Consider the following 18,642-nt stretch of genomic DNA (forward strand, 5'->3'; position numbering starts at 1 on the left):
GCAGTAACCTAGATCTGAAAGATGTTAGTCAGCTGCCTAGCTAGGCTGTTTAATGTCTACAACCAACAACAAAAACATTGTCTGACGAATTAGCCAGATAATTCCTTTAAAGTTGTATCTGATTAGCTAGCTAGGTGGCTGGTAGAAACGAACAACTAGCAACTAATACATTAGGAAGATTTTTTTTTGTTTGTTATTGTTTGTTGTTACTACACATTAGTTAGCCTAGCTAGGCAGCTTATTAACATTTTCAGAGCTAGATTACTGCAAAAATGATTTTGTGGAGCCTAACACATTGTACTTACATAGCTTTGCCTCCCCTGCTGACTGTCAACGTTAACAGAACCGCTTTTCCTCACAGTTGTCAGGCTCCCTATTCATTCATTTTCGGGACAACCGAGAGGAACAGAAGCTGTTAATGGACACCAGATGTTGCTTCACGCTACGAAAACACAATGGAGTCGCCTCCAGAAATTAATTTATGTTATGTCGAAGTGAAATATCTCTTTAATCGGCTAACTTGCTGTGGTTAGCAAACTAGCTACTTAGCTTTCTGGCGAACCAGAGCTAACGTTATACTTTCATATCCGAATATAAACTTCTCAAAAAAGAATTTATAGCCCTTGTCTAGTTTAGACCGCTTAACGTTCACTGGCAATGCTTCGACAATGCGGATAACATCGGACATAGTGAACTTTGGCAGAGCTATTAGGGACTGTGAGAATACGTCGCTGTTTAGGCTCAATTTTTCGCTGTCAGAAATGGACTTTCGTCCGTAGCAACGGTAACCGGAAACTATCCCTACATCCGGTTTTGGTCGCCATCTTGTGAAATAGGCCTATTGTTGTGATTTTCAAGCATTAAAGTTATGGTTTTAAAATGGCATCAATAACTGTCCAGTTTAATAACAGGTCATTTGCTTTTTAAAGCTGTATTTAACAAACAATGACCTATATGTTAATATCCATTAAACACATTTTTAACACTGAGGTAAACAGTCAAATCAAGTTTCAAACATAGGAAAAATGTTTTTATAAATGAAAACATACTTTCTCATTTTATTCTGAACTGCATGAACCCCACCATCACCCCTGCCTGAGGGACACTGAAGTCAATTATGAACTGGTTGCTTGGATAAAACACTTGTTGGGTTACGAAAACCATATATTGCAAAACTATTTTCTTGAAATAAAGCATGCAACTGAATCAATTGCAACGTTTGTATTTCTAAATTATGGCGGTTTTGTTATATAGGCTAAGGGGAAATGTATCAAGGCATATTACAGGAACACTGAGAAAAGCGTGAAAATGTGCATGACAAAATACAAAATGGAAGAAGTAGTTAAAGAATTACAAAGTAATTTACAAAATTCCCCCAGTCAAACGTTGGTTGAGAGAGGTACCCCTGGTCTGACAGCTCTATTGTTCGCTAGCTATGCAGCTGACCTCAATATTGCAAAACAGCACAGAAGAATACCAGAAAGCAATTGGCAAATCCAAAATCCAATCTCTCTTGGATTCCTTTCTGGTCTACACATACCCTCACAATAAAGAAGGAGTAAACCTTGCTGTAAACCACATGAACAACATATTTGACAATTTGGCATCTATATCAAATCTGACAAAGAAGTCATTGAAAAATAATTTTAAAAAAGAAAAATGATTTGATTCGGATTGCAAAAATATAAGAAAAACTCTCAGACATTTATCCAAACAAAAACACAGACAACCAGAAAGTCAGGAGCTACGCCTTCGTTATTGTGAAACACTAAAACAATATAAAAACACACTCAGAACCAAAAACGAACAGCACGTCCAAAACCAACTAAATATAATTGAAGAATCAATTGAGTCAAATAACTTCTGGGACAATTGGAAATAAGGAAGAATCATTTTGAACAATTACATAGTAAGACAATAAAGAATCCAGAACAAAACCAAATATGTGAAAAACTGAACAACCTTGAAAAAATCATTAAAGAATCAGATTATGAAATTACCGAATCAGAACTTTTAGTTTTAAAAATTTAAGCCCTTGCAATGAAAAAAAGCCTGTGGGGCAGATGGCATCTTAAATAAGATGCTGAAACACACAGATAGTAAATTTAGATTAGCAATTCTAAAACTGTTAAATTTTGTTCTGAGTGTGGGTCATTTCCCTGAAATCTGGAACCAAGGACTCATAACCCCTATTTTCAAGAGTGGAGATAAATTTGACCCTAACAACTACCGAGGCATTTGTGTTAACAGTAATCTGGGGAATGTATTTTGCAGTATTTTAAATACAAGAATCATAGACTTCCTTATTAAGCACAATGTCCTGAGTAAAAGTCAAATTGGATTTTTACCAAAACACCGGACATCTGACCACATTTTCACCCTGCACACCCTAGTCGATAAATATGTGAACCAAAAAAAACCCAAAATTTTTGCTTGCTTTGTTGATTTCCAGAAAGCATTTGATTCCATTTGGCATGAAGGTTTATTCTTTAAACTTATTGAAAGTGGTGTAGGGGGGAAATTTTATGATGTCAAAGTCAATGTACACAAATAGCAAATGTGCAGTCAAAATTGGAAGAAAACAAACATATTTCTTTACTCAGGGGCGTGGAGTGAGACAGGGTTGCAGTTTGAGTCCTACCCTATTCAACATTTATATTAACGAATCGGCAAAATTACTGGAGCAATCTGCAGCACCTGGCCTCACTCTGCATGACACAGAAATTAAATGTCTTCTGTACGCAGATGACCTGGTTCTGCTGTCGCCCACAAAAGAGGGTTTACAGCAGAACCCGGCTCTTTTAGAAGATTTCCATCAGACCTGGGCCCTGACAGTTAATCAAAAGAAAACTAAAGTATTAGTCCAAAAAAAGGGTCCAGATCTCAGGGAATCACTCACAATTTCACCCTAGGAAAGCATACCATAGAATCAACAACTAATTATACTTATTTAGGCTTAAGAATCAGTTCCACAGGAAATTTCAGCTTGGCCATGAATGAAAGAGAAAGCAAGAAGGGCTTTCTATGCCATCAAAAAATCAATTAAAATCAAAATTCCAATTAGGATCTGTCTCAAAATATTAGAATCAGTGATCAAACCAATTGCACCTTATGGCAGTCAGGTATGGGGCCCGCTCACACAATGTGATTTTGTTAAATGGGACAAACGTCCAATTGAGACCCCGCATGCTGAACTCTGTAAAAGTATCTTCCAGGTACAGAGGAAAACTCCAAACAATGCATGCAGGGCAGAATTAGGCCAATATCCTCTACTAATAAACATCAAAAAAAGAGGCATCAAATTCTGGAAACATAAAAAATGAGCGACCCCAAATCATATCATTATAAAGCCCTGCACTGCCAAGAGCTGAACATAGAAAGGAACCCCCTCAGCCTGCTGGTGCTGAGGCTGAGTTCACTCACAGATACTAACACTACTAACACCAATCAGCCTCGGGGCAGCCATACACCATTTCAAACAATTAGACCAAACCAAATTATGATGAAAGAAAAAGAAAACTATATCACATATTGGCACGAAACCACAAAAGCTCAACACAAGCTTGAATGCTATTTGGCCGTAAAAAGACCGTACACCATGGCAGAATATTTGACCATGGTGACTGATAACAAATTGAGAAAAGCATTGACAATGTACAGACTCAGTGAGCACAGCCTGGCCATAGAGACCGGCCGTCATAGGCAGACCTGGCTGCCCAGAGAGGACAGGCTGTGCTCCCACTGCGATCAGGGGGCAGTGGAGACAGAGCTGCACTTCCTCACAGAATGCACAAAATATGAGGACATAAGAAAAAATGTATTTTCTAAAATTGGAACAATTTCACCTAAATTCTCTAATAACAATAATCTTGAAAAACTCCCCTACATACTCGGGGAGAAGAAAGAATGTGTGGCATTGGCTGCAAGATATGTGGCCTCCTGTCACAAAATGAGGGACAACCAGTGAGGCACCATCTGTATCTGTATTATTAGTAGTCTTTATTTTTATTATTGTCCTTATTAGTGTTTGTCATTTAACTTGTAGATTGTCTGTAGGTTTGGCTCTGGTTATTTATTTGTTTGTTAATTTATCGTATTAATCGTGTCTTATTCGTTATTGTTAAATGTTTAATTGTATTGTGAATTGCTTTGGCAATATTGCTATATGCAGTCATGCCAATAAAGCATTATTGAATTGAATTGAAATTGAGAGAGAGAGAGAGAGAGAGAGAGAGAGAGAGAAAGAGAGAACAAACTTTGAGCCACTGCGCTGCAAAACATTTAATAAATAAGTTCTGTGCGTCAGCCATTATGTTTCTTCAAATTGATTCATGTCATTGTGCCTTTGTTTAGTTTGTTATTATTGATGTATTTTGTGCTTTTAACATGCTTTTATCTTCTAGCCCACCTCCCCTTCCCTTAAGTGGCCTTTGTCGCTTGTCAGGTCGCCATTGTAAATAAGAATTTGTTCTTAATGACTTGCCTGGTGAAATACAGGTGAAATAAAAAATTGTGGATGGCCACTAGATAAAAATGCCCATTCTGTTTGCAACATAGGACTTTGATTTCACTAACTAGTCGTTTCATTTACTACACATTATTGAAAAGTGATATATTCTGTAGTGATATATTCTGTAGTCGCCCCCACCGAGTCAGCACACAGCAGGCAGAGGGTTGAAGAGCTGACCATTCCCGGCTATCACTCAGGAAAACTCTCGCATCGAGGAGGAGGTGCGGGAGCTAGCGAGACACAAGCCTGGTGTGGCAGCTGGATTTTCTTTCAAACCCCCGCAACCTAAACATCAAAATGAAGCTTAGAACCTGTAGTTTTTAGCTGTATGTGTTAATTTCCTCCATTAAAAAAACCCAGTCGAAATATTGAAAAAACCGACGTTTTACCCTGTATTTCAGTCAATATTTATCTGTTTAAGATGTAACATTCTGTATGTATCAGTCATAGGTCTTGGCTATAATGAACACGAAATCCATTCATGGTAACTGTTGCCACCAATGGAAAATATGAGAACATCAGATGGTTTGCTGACAGAATAAGCTTTCTAACAATGTATTATATGTCTAATTTTACTCTTGGAATAGCGTTTTGTAGCTCAGCGTAACCGTAAGTTTGCTCTCATAATCGCCTCCTTACACATTCACTCTGAGGTAGACGAAAAAGACACTGCACGTAGAGAAGTTTATTACTTTCATCATTTCTTGGAAAATATGATTATTCTTGAGAACTTCTGAGCATGGCTAAGGCATATGTTTGCTGATAGACCTAGCTGATATACTGTTTTCTGGCAGCATTGATTTTTTGTCCCTGTCTCTATCTACTGAACACAAATAAGACTTCATTGTCCATATGTAAGTGTTACTACTCAAAATATTTCAGTTATATACGTCATTTTTGAAATTGAGTGCTTTTAAATAGGTTAGTGGTATTTTATAATGAGGATATTTCACACCGTAACATAAGCGTTCCTTGGTAGCTATGTCGTTAGCTGAGTAGGGTTTCTGTTTCAAGCACCAGATGTGACCTGTGCTGGAGCATAGCCGAAATGTGGTGTAAGGTTGAAAACTGTTTCAATGTCATCCCATCCTCATATAAGAAAACATTACATACTGTAGTGTACAGAAAAAACATACAAGAGTTAATGATTGCACATTTAGTTACTCTACCACATTGTGTGACAATGTTTTTGAATTATATTTTAATCTGATATCAATGTTTCATATTAAACCTTCAAGGGCCACATTTATATGCATTATAATGGACAAAAAGCATTTTATTCATTTTGGATATGTTTCTGGACCCCTACATATTTTAGAGTTCATAAAATCTAAGGGTGGATATGTAGAACTACTAAAGATATATGAATCAAAAACTAAGCAGTGTACCCAGCGTCTCCAGATCTACCCAAAATGTCTAAATTATGCATTGCTGTAAATCACAACAATTTAACGTATTTCACTACAAATCAACTGTTTTTACTCAAGAAACTCACTGTTGCAACATTTTCAAGTGGTAATTACAAGCTTTCTGTCAGTACAGTGGTCTAAAATAGCTAGGGGTCCAGAAACATATCCAAATCTCTCAAAAAAGGAATATAATGCTTTTTGTCCATTGCAAAGCATATAAATGAGCCCCTTATTAAGGTTTAAGATGAAACATTGATATCAGATTTAAACATAATGCAAAAATATTGTCACACAATGCTGTACAGTACCTAAAAGTGTAATCATTAACTCTTGTATGTATTTCTATACTCTGTACGCTCATGTTTTCTTGTATGGGGATGGGACGATATGAAAACAATTTTCAACCGTCCACCACGTTTTGGCAATGTTCCAACACTCGTCACCACTGTTGCATGCATCACAAAAACTATTACACTACTAACTAACGCTTACATCACAGTGTGAAATATCCACATTATATAATACCACTAACCTATTTAAAGACACTCAATTTCAAAAATAACGTATATAACCAAAATATTTTGAGCAATAATACTTACTTAGCAATGATTAAATTTTATCTATTTTCAGTAGATAGAGACAGAGACAGTAACTCAATGACAGTTCTAACCGCTTCTGTTTTGCTCCAGAAAACTATGTCAGATAGGTCTATCAGCAAACATATGGCTTAGCTATGCCCAGAAGTCCTCAATAATAATAGTATTTTCCAAGAAATTACAAAAAAGCCAGACTGTACTAAAAAGGGGGATAACACCATAAACAACACGTGGTATCACGCACGGCTATTTTGGAAGGTACTCAGGCATCACAAATGCGCGTATATTTCATAAACGGATTGTCCAAGACAATATATGACCACTCAATCTCAAAAGGGACATCTCTACACGTAAAAACCAATGGTAAGCTTGTATATTTATTCAATATTTAGTCCCAGATATTGACTGTAGAATGACATGGTATCATTTTTTAAAACTTTGTCTCGTTTATTTCGTCATTCAGTGAGCAGCGTTTTCACTGCTGTATTGGCGCACCTATCTTGTTGCTATGACGGAATACGATTTTTGAGTGGTGAAAGAATATATTTATGAATGCCCAGATAGACAGTATTGTCCATTATGTCATGGGTAGGGGGTGTAGTTGCAGATGGGACTGCAGGAAGGGGGTGCATGTTAAATGAACGACCAGAGCAACAATGGTGGCGCTGAGAAACTCCGTATTTGGCACAGTTGTTGTATATCGTCTACTAATGAAACAAAAACAAAGCGTTTCTGTTTTTAACTCACACTTTGGTTGCAGTAGCACTGAATATCTGAGTTCAGAAATCTCGGAATGCCGGCATGCCGACCACTAGCGGCTTTGCGCTAAGAGGTTAAGAGCCTACCTTTAGAGCCACTGCTTTTTTGCCCTTGATACCATGGGGAAATCCAAGAAACTCAGCCAAGACCTCAGAAAAAAAACTGTGGACCTCCACAAGACCAGTTCCTCTTTAGGAGCAATTTCCAAAAAACTGAAGGTACCACAAGCATCTGTACAAAGAATTGTATGCAAATATAAAACTCTTGGGACCACACAGACACTGCATCATTCAGGAAAGAGGCACAAATTAACTCCCGGAGCTGAACTAAATTTGGTTCGAAAGTTTTGACTGAACCTCAAGACAACAACAAAGGAACTGGTGAAGGAGTTAGAGGCAACAAGTACCAAAGTACCTACATCCACCATTAAGAGAATCCTATATCGCCATGGCCTGAAAGGCTGTCGCACAAGGAAGAAGCCCTGACTCCAAGATCGGCAGAAAAAAGCCAGAATGAAGTTTGCAGGTGATTACCAGGATGAAGGCCTAGCCTTTTGGAGGAGTATTCTCTGGTCAGATTAAACTAAAACTGAACTGCTTGGCCATAATGATCAGCGCTATGTATGGAGGAAAAAGGGTGAGGCTTTTAATCCGAAGAACCCCATCCCAACTGTGAAGCATGGGGGTGGTAGCATCATGTTGTATGGTGTTTTGCTGGAAAAGGGATTGGTGCACTTCAGAAAATAGATGGCATCATGAGGAAGGAGGATTATCTTGAAAGTTAAAACTTGGTCGCAACTGCATCTTCCAGCAGGACAGTGATCCTAAGCATACCTCCAAAGTGTAACAAAATGGTTTCGAGACAACAAAGTGAAAGTATTTGAGTGGCCATCACAAAGCCCTGACCTGAATCCCATAGAAAAGTTGTGGACTAAACTGAAAAAGCATGTCCGAGCAAGGAGGTCCACAAACCTGACTGAGTCACACCAGTTCTGTCAGGAACAAAGTGTATGTAAAATGTTGACCCACTGAAAATCTGATATACATAAAAGCTTAAATAAATCTGTCTCTTAGCTATTATTTTGAAATGAACTCTAATGGAAATAAAGTAGATACCCTAATTGACTTAACACAGGAAATGTAATGGTAACATGGAACTGTGAAAAATTGAGTTTGAATGTCTTTAGCCTCGGTCTATGTAAACTTTTGGCCTCAACTGAATGTCCTCCAATTCCTAGTCTTAACCCCCGGCATGTCGGTGTGTGTAGATTGCTCAATTCAAACATTCTGTGTTACTGTCATGCCTATCACGCAAGATGTTGACTCTCAGAAACTTGTCTTCTGATTCTGTTGTGGCTTTGGGTCTGCCGGACCGCTTCCTGTCAGAGTGTCTCCAGTTTATAAGTGCCTTTTGATGGTGTAGGAAACTGTACTCACTGACCCATTGGCATTCTTTGCAATTTCTCTAAAGAAAAGCCCTACACTTTTAAGGGTTATAATGGTCTGTGTTTCTTCCTTTGTTAATTGCCTTTTTCTCACCATTATGATAGCAATATCCTACTTCTTGCATTGCAATATTGTCCAAATAATGCTTCAGAGGGTGTAGTAACACAGACTGTTCCAACACTAATTTTATACAGACAGAGGGTGTATAAGTAATCAGCAGAAGTTGGGACACCTGTAGGAATTGTTTCTGTAGAATCCTTCTCTTACCTCTCCCACTTCTCATCTGCCCATTTCTTTAGGAGTCACTCCCCTACACCCTTCGCAGAGTGCCCGAAATCTTGGAGTTGTGCTGGACAACAGGCTGGCACTCTCTGAGAATATCGCGGCAACCACCCGGTCGTGCAGGTTCATCCTGTACAATATCCGCAGAATAAGACCACTCCTCACCAATTATTCCACACAGCTCCTGGTCCAGGCCATGATACTGTCACGTCTGGACTACTGCAACTCCCTCCTGGCTGGCCTCCCAGCATCAGCCACCAGACCCCTTCAGCTCATCCAGAATGCAGCAGCACGTCTGGTTTACAACCTCCCTCGTGACTCCCACGTCACTCCCCTCCTCATCTCCCTCCACTGGCTACCAGTGCAAGCTCGCATCCGGTTTTAAGACACTGGTGCTTGCTTTCCAAGCAGTCAAGGGGTCAGCTCCTGGTTATCTGCAGAAGATGATCAGACCCTACAAGCCGGCCAGATCGCTCCGATCGGCTACTACAGGGCGGCTGATTCCTCCCCCTACACGAGCAGCAACAAGGTCTCGACTCTTTGCAGTTCTGGCCCCACGATGGTGGAACGATCTTCCAGTGGAGGTCAGAACAGCAGAGTGTCTGAGCACCTTCAAACGGAAACTCAAGACGCACCTCTTCTCTGTATACCTCTCTCCTCTTCCCTAAACCCTCTCCCATAACTATTAAAAAAAAAAAAAAAAAAAAAAAATTTTTTGGTTCAGACTATCTTGTTTCTCCTTACTGTATGCTACTATAGTAAAGGCTTTTTATCTGCATTTTATTCAATGGACTTAAGTGGACTTGATCCTGAGTTTGGTTACACTGTTGTAAGTCGCTCTGGATAAGAGCGTCAGCTAAATGCCTATAATGTAATGTAATGTAATGTTTGCATCAACTTTCAAGGCTTAATTCACTTCCATTGCTTCAGAAAAGCTGTAAGTTGTTAACCTGCCACTTGTTCCCTGAAAAAGACCTTTTTTATAACTTTGAAATTTACATTATTCTTCAGTTTTTGGTAACCTAAATTTTTATTTTTTAACCTCTTGCAGTTCACCGCTTACCTTTGGTACCATTTCAGGCCATTCACTGGACTTGAACTGCTTAAATTTCAATAAAACTGGAAAAATGAAGGTGTTCTAAAACTTTTGACCGGTAGTGTAACTGCAGAATTATCGCTAAGCCCAAGTGCCTCGATTACCTCTATGAAAACAATTTTGTTGGGATCATTACATAGCACCAAATCCAGAATTGATTTCACTCTTGTAGGCTGACTGACACACTGTGCCAAAAAAAGGTCATTTATAACATCTGCATATTCTTCCTCACTTTTTCCTTGTCTTTTCACCAATTCCAAAGTAATGGCTGGGTAATTGAAGTCACCCAGAATAGTCTCACCTTTATGACAAGCTTGTTTTATATGTTTCCAAAGAGGACTGAATTCACACTACTGTCTGAAGCTGGCAACCAGTAACACATGCCTATTGTAAGAACAAAATTCTGATACTCCTCCAGAAAGGTACCAAAAAAGGTACCAGGAAGTTTGGGATAACAGGCCTGCACATTGGCATATTTTAAGATGGGAAGCAGCTTAACGTCTTTGCGCGAAGCCCATAGTGATCGGCACGCCGGTGTGCGGAGATTACTAAACTCAAACATTCGGTGCTACAGCAACCAAAGTGTGAGTTAAAAACAGAAACGCGTTGTTTTACTTTCATTAGTAGACGATACACGACAACTATGCCGAAAACTAAGTTTCGCAGCCTTACTGTTGTCGCTCTGGTCGTTCATTTAACACACACCCCCTCCCTGCAGTCTCATCTACAAAGCACCCCACACCCTTGACATAATGGACAATATTGTCTATCTTGGCATTCATAGAAATATTCTTTCACCACTAAAAAAATCATATTCCGTCATAGCAACAAGATAAACCTGACAATAGCCCAAAGATATGCCTATACAGCAGTGAAAACGCTGCTCACTGAATAACGAAATAAACGAGAAAAAGTTTTTAATGATACCATGTCATTCTACAGTCAATATCTGGGACTAAATATTGAATAAATATACAACCTTACTGTTGGTTTTACGTTTAGAGATGTCCCTTTTGAGACTGCCTGGTCATATATTGTCTTGGACAATCCTTTTGGGAAATATACGCGCATTTGTGACGCCTGGGTATCTTCCAAAATAGCTGTGGGTAATACCACACCTGTTGTTTACGGCGTCGTCGCCCTTTTAGTACAGTCTGGGTTGATTGACAATTCATTTATTCAGTAGGTGAGAGTATAAGCTTTCTAACGATGTATAACATGTCTAATTCTTCTTTTGGAATAGCGTTTTATAGGTCAGCGTAACAGAAAATATTCTTAGCATCGCATTCACTCTACGTTGGCAAAAAAAAAAAAACGCTGAACCTAACGAAACGTGGTCAACAATATTTTGTAATTTCTTGGAAATACTATTATTATTGAGGACTTCTTGACATAGCTAAGCCATATATGACATATGTTTCCTGATAGACCTAGCTGGCATCGTTTTCTGGAGCAAAACAGAAGCGAATAGAACAGTATCATTGATACTGTCTGTCTCCATCTACTGAACATGTATGAGATTTCATCATTGCTATGCAAGTATTATTGCTCAAAATATTTCGGTTATATACGTTATATTTGAAATTGAGTCTCTTTAAATAGGTTAGTGGTGTTATATAATGTGGATATTTCACACTGTAATGTAAGCGTTAGATGGTAGTGTAATAGTTTTTGTGAAACATGCAACAGTGATGATGCGAGAGCTGGAATATTGCCAAAACGTGGTGGACGGTTGAAAATTGTTTTCATGTCGTTCCATCCCCATACAAGAAAACATACGAGAGTACAGAGTATAGAAATACACACAAGAGTTAATTATTACACATTTAGATACTGTACCGCATTGTGTGACAATATTTTTGCATTATTTTTTTTAATCTGATAGCAATGTTTCATCTTAAACCTTAATAAGGGGTTCATTTATATGCTTTACAATGGACAATTTTGAAGCGGTTTTGGATATGTTTCTGGACCCCTAGATATTTTAGACCACTGACTACTGACTGAAAGCTTTTAATTCCCACTTGAAAATTATGCAACAGTGATTTTCTTGAGTCAAAACAGTTGATTTGTAGTGAAATACATGAATGTGTTGTGATTTACAGCAATGCATAATTTAGACATTTTGGATAGATTTGGAGGCGCTGGGTACACTGCTTAGTTTTTGCTTCATACATCTATAGTAGTTCTACATATCCACCCTTAGATTTTATGAACTAGTGGTCAAGAAGTTTTTGATCTAGCACATGTATAGTTTAACCTGCTGTATATATGCAATCTCTCAGTATTTCACTGCAAACTTAAAAAGTGCTAATTTGTTTTTGATTTTTTGTCAAAACAATTGCATTTGTCGCACTTTATTTCTTCCAAAATTATGAATCTAAATTAATCTGCGTTAGTATTGTAAATTGTACAAATGTCTTGCTTCATTTAAGCCATTTTTCAAGTCTCTGTGGTGTTCACATCTAGAGTTATAAAGCTTTAAATAGGGTACCCCCTAAATGGGCAAGGATTGGCAAAACTTGGCTTGTGCGCTAAGGGGTTAAAAAGGTCCAGGCCTGGATTCGAACCAAAGAGCTTCTTGCAGGAATCCATAGAAACAATTTCTAATACATTTTTATATGCTCCAATATTTGCAAGAAAGCAAGTGAAATTGAAGATCTCCATTCACCCAGTACAACACAAGTTCCTTTCGTTTTTCAAATGAGCAATTGGAGGTGTAACTCAGATGGACAGTAACCACTGGCTCTGAAGAAAGACAAGTGATTCTTGGAGTTCTGTGACCTGCCAGCAAGGTGGGTACACATAGCCTGCAGGTTTCCCAGAAATTAATGTTATATAAGAGTGTTCCAACCCAACCACATTCGTAACTACACCGATCAGCCACAACATTAAAACCACCTACCTAATATTATGTAGGTCCCCCTTGTGCCGCCAAAACAGCTCTGACTCGTTGAGGCATGGACTCCACCTCTGAAGGTGTCCTCTGGTATATTTGGATTTCTGCATATATTTTTATCTACTGTAAATTTGTATCTGATTGTGTTACTTTGCTGTCTTTGATGCTGCAACAGTGCAAATTCCCCCCGGGGATCAATAAAGTACACTACTACTACTCCTACTACTACTTATTACATTATTGGTTTTTATTACATAAAATTTTTTAAATGGATTATATTATTGGGAGTTATTACACTATTGGTAGTTTATTACATTACTGGTTGCTACAGGGCTATAAAAAGCTAAGATATTGTTAGAGGGTGAATTATTTCTACATGATTTTAAAAACTCTCGATGGGTCAGAGCTGTTTTGGTGGCACGAGTGGGACCTACACAATATTATGCGAGTGGTTTTAATGTTGTGGCTGATCGGTGTATGTAGGCCTATTTTAGGCTGGTGTCCTCAATGCTCCCAGTTTGATTGCGCTTTATGAATGGGCCTGTTCACATGCATTTGGTTTTACCCATATCAAAGAGGTCTTTGATGTTTTAAAAATTGAGTTTGAATAGCCATAGCGTACACTGAAAATATGTTTTTTTTTTTGGATAAACCTAAAATCTTTACTTTCATTTGTGGAATAGCATAGCCTATGTGTCATATCAAGCTGGCCTTAACCTTACCTTCTCTGTTTCTCTTTCCATGGGGCTCCTGCCCTTTATCTTACCCTGAGTTCAAAGACCACTCCAGCCTGTTTCCTCGGCCTGAATCCACAGGATTGCTCCAGTCCTGTCCATGGTCAAGCCCATGTCTTGATGCTGTCTGGAGCTCCAGATCCATCATCTGGCCCCTCTAAACTGCACTATTCTGAACTATACCATTTGTTCTTCTATTGTTCCTCTTAGCTTTCACCTCAGCTGTAACCTGCTTAACCCATTTTATTTGCTGTCTGCCACTTTACACCTGCCTGGCCAGTGGAGGATGGGCTCCCCCTCTATAGCCGGGTTCCTCTTGAAATTTCTTCCCATTGGAGAGTTTTTTCTCGTTGCTGTTTGAGGGGTTTTTCCCCACTGGTAGTTTTTTTTCTTATGTACTTGCTATTTGGGGGTGCAGGCCTGGTGTTTGCTCTGTCTCTTGCCTTGCTACTCTGTGAAGTGTCTTTGTGACAGTTCTCTGTACAAAGCGCTATACAAATAAAATTTATAGGTATATCTTGTTCTTTGAATTTCACTAACATGTACAGGAATGGACTATGCAAAAATGCTTATTTCCCATTGAAAAATGTTTCATTGCGAATGATTGTGCAAAATGTTTTTGTAGCTGTGATTTTCTGTGTGTAAGCCAGGGATCACAGACTGTCGGCTTTTGTGCTGAGCAGTACAATCTATAGGCTACCACTCATTATGATATTCAGCTTCGCTCACACAATGCACTCTGTCATATGTGTAGGCTATGAGTAGCAATTTTTAATTCAGCCAGTGTTTGAAATGGAGCTTGTGTTTTGAGTCATCAAAGAAATTCTGTTGTTCCTACCACGGTAGACAGTCAACATCCTCCCTATAGTCTGGTGGGGGAGGGGGGAGCTCTGACCACAGAATTCTGCAACAGATGCATTGACCATGTGAACAAAGTAATGTGCCAAATTGTACTGCGAGGTGAACCAACTGGAATGTATGCATTTGCAATTTTATTGGAGCTTAGAATTTCATTCAAGCACATTTTATTCATCATGCTGTGTTAGTGCTTTACCTACAGTGTCAGTGGTCTTTTGTTGTTGTTTTAATAATATCATTAAAACCCCTTTCCTTATATATCTTGGTTTGAGTTAATTTATTGTCAGTTTATCCACGGTAGCATGATAGCCTACAATGTGAATTCAATATGTGAATTTCGTTTTCATGTCTCACTCAGTTATAACCTATAATAGATCATTTTAAATTAATCATTTTATTGCACAAACTAACTACAGAGGTTAACAGATGAATAAGATTTTGTTTTTGAGCTGATAAACTGTTTTGAGGTTTAGGTTAGCTATAAATCACAGAAACTCATTTCAGATGGGCTACACTGTATACAAACAGCAGTTTGATTTTTCAGGGCACGCACCCATGCAAATATGTTATCTTGCTCAAAGATATGTTGATTAGTCAAGGTAACAAAACTTTTTTGTAGTTAGTTTGTGCTTAAACCTATTCCTTTCGGTGAGATCCCGAAAGTGAATGAATTGGGTGCCAGACAACTGGGAGGAAATATGATGCCGTTAACGGTTAACAGGTACAGCTGATGTTGCCAACATTCATGCTATGAAATTAGAATGGGGTAAGCTCCAAAAAATTGCTTGTGCTATACCAAAGTGAAATGTCCCTTTAAGTGCTTGATTTTTTAATTAGTTGAATCATGAATTAATTTTTTTTATTTATTTTTGTGCAAGTTAAATGTTATACAACTGCTCTCATTTTTAGGCATTTCCCACTGCTTGTCTGCACAGTACTACAAAAGACATTAAAACTTAGTAAAGGAACATAAGAAATAATAAACTAAAATAAGAAAAGATAAGATAGATATGAAAGGAAGTATAAACAGGCCCGGATCTAGACTGCTCAGATTGGGGGGGCAATTACAAATTTTGGGTGGGCACCTTTTCACACAGTGGGCTATACTACAGTGTTGAGCTGTTTTCCTAGTTTTAATGTACGACTGATTTGTCTATTATTAAACATTACCACTCTACATACAGTTGCACCCAAAATTATTCAAAATTATTTGCACATGAGGAATAGAGAGAATTTAATAGAAAACTATCAGAGTGTGAGCACTAGCACTTACTTGAGCCTCAAAATACTGACTTCTGGGGGTAGAACAAAACTTTATTTATACTGAGCGCTGATATCAACATTAGCAAACTGTCAAATGTTAAATACTGTTCTAGTGTGCTTGCTAGCTAACAGTAACGTTAGCTAGCTAGCTATTTATCTAGTAAACTAAACAACTACCAGCAAAGATCCTTATTCAACACAACACTACAACAAACTACAGCAACAAGATACATTTTAACAAGAATAAGCTTTAATAACAATGAGCTCATATTCCTCCTCCACTGTCACAGGCGACTACAAATGCTCCGCAGAATGATATCGGAGTTAAGGCATCTTCGTTATTTATTCTGTCCAACCAGCAAATCAGAAATCAGGAAATTCTGACGGGGCGAATGAAATAAACGTGATTGACAGATTCAAATGACGCAGAATAAAGTTGACCAATTGGGTGGGCAGAGAAGAAATTTGGGTGGGCAATGCCACTTCTCGATCCAGCTGTATGTATAAATACAGCTGCCGGATAAGGTAGATATTGCACACGCTAAGTAGGTTCCCACAACAGGGCATTTATGCTACACTGTTAGGTCAAACTAACTGTAGAAGCATGGCTAACATTAGTGAGTGCTTCTTGGGCTACTTTTATGCAAACCTTGCAATAGCATTGCTATTCCAATCGCTATTTGGTAGCTAATGGCAGATAATCATTTCCAGCACTTAATCAATGGAAGACTTCATGAAACCTTCCCCAGCCCTGTGGATGTAGATAAGGAGTTTGACTTCTACAATATGACAAACAGCCCTGTTAAAATGATGCATAATCAGATTTCTCTCTTTCTACAGTTTGATGTTTTTCCTGTTTATACATTATTTACAATTGTATCAAGCCTAACTTCTTTTCAAAGATACTGGATTTTACTTCCAAAAACCATTTGTAATTTTTTTTTTTCCGGTAATTCACTCAAGCGGATGATCGAAGCTGACTCCATCTTCTTTTGCTGTATATAGCAACAGTCACTAAGAAGGGCAGGTTATTTTGCTAACGGTCAATTAACAAATGTCTTAAAATCTGTTTTATATGCTGGATAAGTGAGGATTTTTAACTGTTGATGCACTTGTGTTCTGCATTTTGAGGCCCAAACATGTGAGGGTGTTAGCTGTTAAAACTGGATTCAGAACTTGCCATTTTAAACTGATCCACACTTCCCCAACAGCATAATATATTTCCTTTTATATGTATTTATACCAACTATTTTCCATTTTCTAGAACCGTAGTCTGCATAAAATCACAAAGATTTAGCTTTAATAAGCGCACTAATTTTGAATTACTCACATAAATTCAAGGCAGTGAAGCGAGTGATACGTGATGATGATTGGTAAGTCAGTTTACCTGTTCAAACTGAATCCAGATCCCAGCTTGTACTTGCTCAGCCTTACCTTGTACACATCATGAACACTGGTCAGCCGGTCAAATTTAGAGTACATCAAGTTGAGCATGTTTACGATCTGGATTGGTTCACAGGCTGCACAGATATTGGTGAAGGTCACTACATCACTGAACAGGATGGTGCACACCTTGAACTCGCCTGTAGATGGAGAGATTGGTAATACTGAGATCATTATAATTATAAAATCTTCACATCATATTAAAGGGCTGTATCTATTATAAAGATCCACAATATAATGCTTCTATTTGCAATTGCCACTGCACTGAAGTAGGTGTTCTAAAAAAGTATCAAGAGTTCACCCTTTAATTGTTGTTTAGAGCAACTCAGCCACAGAGTGGCCATTTTAGACACAACATTTTGAGAACCCCTGTTTGAGGAAACTGCTACCAGGGGATGCTGTACCTGATTCCACCTTCTTGCCCTCCTTGAGCTGGTTGGCCACATGATGAGGGAGCATGGCATAGAGCAATGTCTCTGTCTTCTTCTTTTCCACCTCTAAGTTGCGGGAGAGAATTCTTAGCTCCTCCTTCTTGCGCTCTAGCTGATTGGACAACTCAATCTCTGCCAAACGCTGCTGGTTGAGCAGTATTAGGTCACGTGTAGTGTCATGCTGTGCGATGTCCGCAATGTGCAGGCCCCTTTCCTGCATCTCCTCCAGGCTGCGTAGTTTGGGTGAACACAGATATATCATGCACCCCAGAGACTCCATCCACACCATCTGCCCTAAAGGAATCACAAATCACACCACTTTCTTTGAAGGGCACAATTATCTTGACAGAATATAAGATCAAACATCTCAGTAAAATGACGTGATAGTCTGCCAAGTCATGTAGGAGAAGCAGTTTTCAAGACCATCTTGGCACAGTCTTAGATACTCGAGTAGAGTCATCACACGGCTAAACTTTGATGCTTTGAATGACATTCAAATTTGAATTTACATGAATAGTCATTCACAGAAATCGAGAACAAAGAATATCAGAGGTATAATGATGTGAAAAAGTATGTGTACCTATTCTATGGCCCCAAGCAAAAAACAAGTATACTTAAGTGGATCAATAGCATACTTGAAGTAGTTAACGAATACAAAAAGCTTGTTTTTCATTTCATGTATTGTGTTATGTTTCTGTTGTCACTTCACTTTCTAGTTGATTATCTGTTTCTCTCCTGCACGATCTTTGATTCGGTTTGTAGTATGGGCGTGGTTTCCTCTAAATCTCTCGCCCCTGAGCTGATCACTCTCACCTGTTCTGGCCACATTCTCATGCACTGGTTAATCGCTCTCATTTAATTCACCTGTTCCCTGTTTGCATTCTCACGCTCTGTTCAGTTATCTCTCAATTTCACTC

At 38.6% G+C, this 18,642-nt stretch overlaps 1 protein-coding gene across 2 annotated transcripts in view; it reads right to left on the minus strand.

The window, feature by feature from the left end:
- Positions 1-18,642, minus strand: part of gucy1b2 (guanylate cyclase 1, soluble, beta 2) — a 112,756-nt gene that overhangs the window by 33,473 nt on the left and 60,641 nt on the right. For both annotated transcript variants that reach the window (XM_035408230.1, XM_035408231.1), the window contains exons 10-11: positions 17,699-18,019; positions 17,286-17,434 (exon numbers count right to left, since the gene is read on the minus strand). In XM_035408230.1, coding sequence (XP_035264121.1) covers positions 17,286-17,434; positions 17,699-18,019 — 470 coding nt within the window. The remainder of the gene's footprint in view (positions 1-17,285; positions 17,435-17,698; positions 18,020-18,642) is intronic.

The sequence above is a fragment of the Anguilla anguilla genome, chromosome 3, assembly GCF_013347855.1.
Source record: "Anguilla anguilla isolate fAngAng1 chromosome 3, fAngAng1.pri, whole genome shotgun sequence".
Classification (NCBI taxonomy): Eukaryota; Metazoa; Chordata; class Actinopteri; order Anguilliformes; family Anguillidae; genus Anguilla; species Anguilla anguilla.